This window comes from Dermacentor silvarum, chromosome 6, assembly GCF_013339745.2.
Source record: "Dermacentor silvarum isolate Dsil-2018 chromosome 6, BIME_Dsil_1.4, whole genome shotgun sequence".
In the NCBI taxonomy this organism is placed as follows: Eukaryota; Metazoa; Arthropoda; class Arachnida; order Ixodida; family Ixodidae; genus Dermacentor; species Dermacentor silvarum.
In genome coordinates, this window is record NC_051159.1 from 47542250 (window position 1) to 47549385 (window position 7136).

The following is a 7136-nucleotide window of genomic DNA, read 5'->3' on the forward strand; positions in this document are numbered from 1 at the left end:
CAGATCTTTTTATAAAGTTCACAGGGAGGATCATGTGAAACAGCCTAAATGATTTCAGCCTCTGAATTGATCGCTCGACATGTATGCGGACACTGGAAATTTTTCTTGATGTGGTGACCTCAGCCCCAGGAAGTTGTGCTCGCTTCTTCGTCAATGAAGGCATCAGCAGGCTTGCACCTCGAGCACCAAACATTTCCTCACATCTGAATCCTCTGTCTACAAGGAACACGTCCCCTTCTTCTACCAATTCAAGCAGTCCGCTGCGTTGCGTCAGCTCTTTGTCAGAGACCCTCCCGCCCCATGCTTTAGAAACGAACGTGATTGATCCTGATGGGGCAATCACCACAAGAAGCTTGACTGTGTTGTGATGTTTGTAGTTGGAATATGTCTGGCTCCTTGCTGTCATTGAAGTGGGTCTTTCGATAAATATTTCTGTGCAATCAATTATGCCCCTGACATTCTCGAATGCAGCATCTTTGAATGCCTCAGGGCACCTAGATTGCAGTGTTCTACGAGATGGCCAAATCAAGAGCTTCTTGAAGTTCTCAGCTAAGACATCTAGCCACGAATGAAAAATGCGGCTTACGGAAGTTACAGAAATGCCAAACCGAAATGCTAGATCTTCCGTCAGAAGTCCCAGACGCAGTCTCATAAGCACTAAAATGAGCTGCTGCTCTGGATCCAGGGTTGTTCGAGTTGTTGGGCTCCAGACAGACAGAACCATTTGAAGCAATGCAGCAAACATTTCTGCAGACACGACACCTGTGTGGAACTTAACAGCTTTCTGAGACTTCATAACAATGTCCCTAGTTATCTTCCGAATCGGAACTGGCTGATTTTTCATCTCAAGCTCCGCATTTTTTTTCTTTGCTGATGCCAGCTGTTCTTCTAAACAAGCAACCTTATCTTTTAGTGCTGCATTCTCTAAAGTAAGAGCAGATATATCAACCATAGTAAGTGTTGTCTCTGTTTCAGCTTCACAAGAATCTTTAGTGTAATCCTCGAGGCCAACATTATTGTCAGTTACTGACGATGTTGCAAGGTCACTTGCAGTAGGTACACATATTTGCACCTGTGCACTTTTGCTCCCCACTGCAGGTCCGCTAGCTTGCACACTGCGCCTCCTTTGGCCACGCTGGTACCGCTGAAGTTTCTGGTTCGTGTTGCCTTGATCACGGTACGGAAATATTGTAGGGACATAGTCCGGATGGGTAGGGTCTGACGACGGCCGGCCTGGAAAATAAAATTGTCAGCTATTAGAAAACATTCAGGGTCAAGCACAATAATGAAAGTTTAGCTAGGAAAAGATAAAGTCAACAGAGCTACTCTGCCAGAATTTGTTTTGTAACTGACCATGCTTGCTTGTATTGAACGCCGCAAAGAAGACGGGAAGAAGTGAAAAACGGAAGATACAGAGCGCCGAGCACATTTTACGTGACTGCAACCTTCGCAGCTGACTCGATTTTTCAAGCATGTAACACGGGTGTCACGCGGCGCACTTTCGATGACGATCAAATTTCAAAGTTCAGATTGGTTTCATTGCGCAATTTGCGGAAAGGTGTCGATCGCAGTCAAGAATTTTGATCCGGATCGGGCTCGAGCGACAGTGGCCGTGTGACACCAGTGCAAAATGCAAATGACCAACTAAGACATTCGAAACGTAAAATAATCAGCCAAGACTCCTTCTAGCTCCATTTAATTTACTACAAAATGGTCCTTCTACATTAGGCACCCCCGTCGCGCAAGCTTGTACGCGCGCAGTGCTTGTCACTGCGCGATATAAAATACGATCAAAGCGCACGGATCAGCTTTCGCTGCGGCAAGCTGCGCTACAAAATGGCAATGGGCATTTTCAATACTCAACACTGCATTATTAGTTGACAAGCAATAATCTCGCATCGCTTGAAATCTTAGTAGATATCGCTCGCGATAAGCCGGTGTACGAAGCTCACGTAAACGTGCCCAGCCTTGCGCGCGGCATTCGCAGCACCGACGTTCTCGTGAACGATCCTCGCAAAGCGTACAAGAAAGCGAGATTGCATAGTTGCTTTCAAAATGCGCGGTAAGTGAAAAACAAAATACTCACCTTGGATGAAATGAGCAGAACAAATCTGAGAGCTCTTTGTAGGCACCCATTTATCCCTTCGCACTGCTGCGATCCAGGCGTCCCGTCTGTCGCTTTCTCTGGGAAACCTGAATGTTCGCACTTGCGAAAGGAGGTTGGTGCCAGACCGCAGGCTGCATCCAGGGACAACACAGCAAGGCCCTCGATGTGTTTGTCCAAGAGCGGATGATAATTGTGGCGAAAACATTTCGCGAGCAGCAGCAAACGTGAACCGCCGCAAGAAAAACACGCAACAGACAAGGACGCCGGAAGTTTCTTGGGAGCACATCCGGTTTGCGGCACGCTGGCGCGCCCTGGCGGCAAGCCTTCGTGAAAAAGGTCTATACGTGTGGACGTGCAACACGAACGAGTCTACGAATAACGTCACTTACAGAGCATTCATTGTAAGAAGTGCTATATAGGTCACTATTCGTTCTGGCAAGTATGGAAACATTGCAAAAAAGAGTGTATTTTAGGCCTTGGTGCTGAAACATGAGTGTTTTATGAGACGGTACTAAGCAGGACGGTAAGCGAAAGAAATTACAAGGCAGACTTTCGGCTTTCTACCGAAAGTAAGAGCAAAAGATAATCAAAGAAAATTGAAAGATTTTTTAGAGGTAATCACAACAAACAAAAAAAAGGTGGGTATTACTTTTGAGGAGATTTCTGGGCTATCTTCCCTGTACCGAAAAATTTTAATTCTGTTTTCTTTAGAACCATGTTTCTGTGAAAGAAGGACCATTTCATTTCCAACCGCTGAACCTTCCGAAATCATTTTTCTGTAGGTCGTTGCCCAGCTTCTTTCATACGTACCGAACCACCATAAATATGTATTGTTGAAAAATTCGTATTTAATATTACATTTGTATTCAAAAAAATGTCAGCGTTTCATCCGGCAGTGCAGACAATTTTTTAGAAAGTAGGATCACAGATAAAATATATTGCGTTATTTCGGAAGGCTCGAAACAAGCCAAACAATTTAAAATGGGTATGAAATAAAATGTTTCATATAAATATTTTAAACATCTTGGAAGTTCTATATTCCAATATCATAAACAGAGTTCATTATTAGTGCCTAGTATTCAGCGTGTCACTGCAATGGAGTTAGTCAATAGGTTTATGAAAAATCTTCATAAAGCAAAGTGTGACGATGCATTGTCCCGTCAAATATACGGCTATACCGACATTTTCAGCTTGTTTTCACGAAAAAAGTGACTCCATCATTCTATCAAATCCACCATGATAGTCGACTTCTCATCCCCCGTTAGATAGAGGACATACATACATAAAAAGCGCCCTATTTAGTTACTAACAGTGTCGTATAAAAGATGAAAGATATAGGCAAAATGAGCCGATCGAAAGAGTATATATTGTTTTCGTTTTACCTACACTTTAACATCTTTATCAGCAGTAAGCGGTCCTTACCACGCTGACACCGTCATCTGTTCGAACCATAAGTGAAGCCATCAGTTCCGCGTCATGATACAAATCTTTCTCGTAAATGTCTTTCCGCATCTGCAGAGAAATAAAGGTTGTGATGCAGAAACTGTGAAGAGCAGAGCCTGAACTTTACTAAACATTTGCTAGGACTAGGAAAGAGTATATGCACTTACAGGGAGATGTATTCGTTCACCATTTTCTTCAGATATGAACATGAAGTCGTCAGAGAATACTTTGCTCTTTTTCAGATTGAGAGTCATATGCTCGTTTATTCTCAAAACTTTATCTTCGCCAGATCCTCGTGCGCTAAACAAGGTTGGATAGACAATACCATAGTCTGTTTCAAAGAAATGGGAAAACAAATTTTTGAGTAAACAGGGATAGCTGAAACACTAACACCAGTATGAGACATTTTGCTTATCAAGTTCAAGCACGCTGTGTACAATAAAGTCACCAAACGTGGTGCTCCTAAAGTGGTTTTTGATTCATTGGTTTCTTATTAAGGACAACAACGGAGGGGCTGTGACTGACATTTCGAGACCCCCATAAAAAATCTTCATAAACCAAAATCAGACGACGCGTTGGCCGTCAAATATTTGGCTATACTCACGTTCTTTTACACACTAAAATATCTGGACATTTACAGCGCTTAGGGTGTGTGGTGTCAAAAATGAGGTGCTGCCGGCTCTGAAGTGATCGCGCAACTGGTAAGTTCTGCCGAATACTTGCGGGGCATCAGGCAGGCAACTCGCTTGTTGTGCTAACTTTCAGTAGCGTTATACAACACACACACACACACACACACATATATATATATATATATATATATATATATATATATATATATATATATATACAGGGTGTTTCAGCGAACACTTGCAAAATTTATTTAAGCTTGCCTGGGGCGATAGCCCAATTCTAGCTAATGATGTGGTCTACTCGAAGGGGCGTACATTACTTGCACAAAAATTGCACTGCATAATCAATAATTAACAAAAATTCACAAAATAATTTTTAACTAATTACCTGATGGCCCGTATTGCAATTTACAAATTGTAGCCGCGGAGTTCGCAAGGCGGATCCACTTGGAATGAATTCCCAGGATGACACCAGTTTCGAGATAATAATTCCCGAACTTTGCGGAGAAATGCATTGGCGTTCCTGTTAATTTTGTGCTTCAATGTATAAAGCGAAGTTTTGTTAAGCAACTAACTGAACGCCAATTCATTTGTCTGCAAAGTTCTGGAATTTATATTTAAAAACTGGTGTCATCCCGAGATTTCATTCCAAGTGGATTCGTCTTGCGAACTCCACGGCTACAATTTGGAAATTGCAATATGGGCCATCAGGTAATTAGTGAAAAACTTAATTAGTGAATTTTTGTTATTAATTAGATTATGTATTGCAATTTTTCGTGCAAGTAATGTCCGCCTTTTGGAGTAGACCAGTTCATGAGCTAAAATTGTTTAAGAATTGTTCAAAGTGATCGCTGAAACACCCGGTATATATATATATATATATATATATATATATATATATATATATATATAGCAAATTACAGTGTTGTACACAAAAAAAAAGAGACGGCGGTTTCAACTGAAGCCCAAGGATTGAAAACGATAACAATGTTTGTGGTTTCCCTGTAGGCGTCACAGAACGGAAGACTTTGGAAGACTTTGCTTAGTATTGCACTGTTCATAGTGGTTAAAAATGCGCAGGTTGGATGTGGCTATTGTCTGTTGGTAAAGCTGGTGCAGGACAACCCTACTGACAATTTTGTATGATAATTGTACGAGAAATGTAGGATATGCATGCATATCACACAGATTTGATGAGAAGTAAGCGCTTTTCTACGCATCATCATCATCAGCCTATATTTATGTCCACTGCAGGACGAAGACCTTTCCTCCGATCTCCAATTACCCCTGTCTTGCGCTAGCTGATTCCAACTTGCGCCTGTGAATTTCCTAACTTCATTACTCCACCTAGTTTTCTGCCATCCTCGACTGCGCTTCCCTTCTCTTGGTATCCATTCTCAAAACCTAATGGTCCACCGGTTATCCATCCTACGCATTACATGGGCTGCCCAGCTCCACATTTTCCGCTTCATGTCAACTAGAATATCGGGCATCCCCGTTTGTTCTGGTCCACACCGCTCTCTTCCTGTCTCTTAACGTTAGGCCTAACATATTTCGTTCCATCGCTCTTTGTACGATCTTTAACTTCTTCTCGAGCTGCTTTGTTAACCTCCAAGTTTCTGCCCCATATGTTACACCGGTAGAATGTAATGATTGTACACTTTTCTTTCAACGACAGTGGTAACCTGCCAGTCAGGATTTTGAAATGCCTATTGTACGCATATTCAACAATATCGTTAAATATCGTCAATATCGTCAATCTTTCTAAATATTGTTAAATTTCCACAGTTCGTGGGATCCGCATATTTTTACCTTGCTTGAAATCAGCAATGTTGTTCCATTTGCATAACAGATAATGGAACCTTGAGGGTTTGAAATAACCGCTGTAGAAAAACCGATACAAACGCTAAAGAAATATGGTAGCAATGCGCATTTGCAAGGTGAATGGCTTTATTGGCCTGTAATTCAGTTGTGAATTCACTTAAGGAAGGCTACTGTTTTCGGTACTTGAATTAACTGGCTGTTGCGTTGAAAGAGATTGCGTGCGTAGCGTAAGAACATAATTCACCACAGAAAATTTTGGGATGGTGTTAATCAAAGGTTTTCAAGGCTGACGTAACTCTCTCGAATTAACCATGAATATGGAGAGTTGTAATGGTTGTACACTCACAATGCATGCATGGCTGTAAGAAATGTCATACTTTATAGGAATGAACGTCCCCACAGTTAATGTATGTTTCTTTGTTTCTAGACTAAGCTGATTCATAGCAAAGTGAAAGAACAGTGATAGAAACACTTGATAAGACATACAATGCACAAATACCAACTGTTTATTTATATCTGTGTTTTCGTATTTAAGCAGCAGGAAAAAGTCAAAACAATCTAACTGAAATGATAGTCTTACTTCTAATGTGTTTTATTTTACGATTAAGTGCCACTTAGAAATACCACCTAACAACCAGCCGAACAGATTGATTGTTGAAAGCTGATGATCACAAATTTTAAATGGCCATTTCTTTGCCGCAGTGCAGCTAATGCAACGAAGGCTGAATCATGAAAAAAGATCAAATTCCCTGTTTTATAAAGCCAGGGATCAACGGAAGTAGTTATTAAAACGAAATCACACGTACCTCTGATAGCCAATGATAAACCAAAATTACAAAGTAAGGACAGCAGGAGTATTGATACCGTCATAACGCTGTGCGACGAGCGTACACTTGCATGCGAAGACTTGCGGACTGATATATTTCGCTTCAAAAAAGGTGCTCTAATAAAGTGGAGGGAAACCTTACATTTTGATGTTATTTTACTTCAAATGATGAGATCTTTCGTACTCCGCATATGTCATTTATTTTGGTGACATGTATAAGATAGTGATGACTAGTAAATGTAGCGTTATATGTGCTCCTGTTAAAGAGCAGAGTGACCGATACGAAAGACCACACGGTTTCTAA

At 41.2% G+C, this 7136-nt stretch overlaps 1 protein-coding gene across 1 annotated transcript in view; it reads right to left on the reverse strand.

Annotated features, from left to right (window-relative positions):
- The window catches only part of LOC119455485 (venom metalloproteinase antarease-like TtrivMP_A), an 82458-nt gene extending 75525 nt beyond the window's left edge, over positions 1 to 6933 (reverse strand). The window contains exons 1-3 of the mRNA XM_037716894.2: positions 6813 to 6933; positions 3718 to 3881; positions 3530 to 3619 (exon numbers count right to left, since the gene is read on the reverse strand). Of these exons, the coding sequence (XP_037572822.2) occupies positions 3530 to 3619; positions 3718 to 3881; positions 6813 to 6876 (318 nt within the window). The 5' untranslated portion in view covers positions 6877 to 6933. The remainder of the gene's footprint in view (positions 1 to 3529; positions 3620 to 3717; positions 3882 to 6812) is intronic.
- Positions 6934 to 7136: the final 203 nt, after the last annotated feature.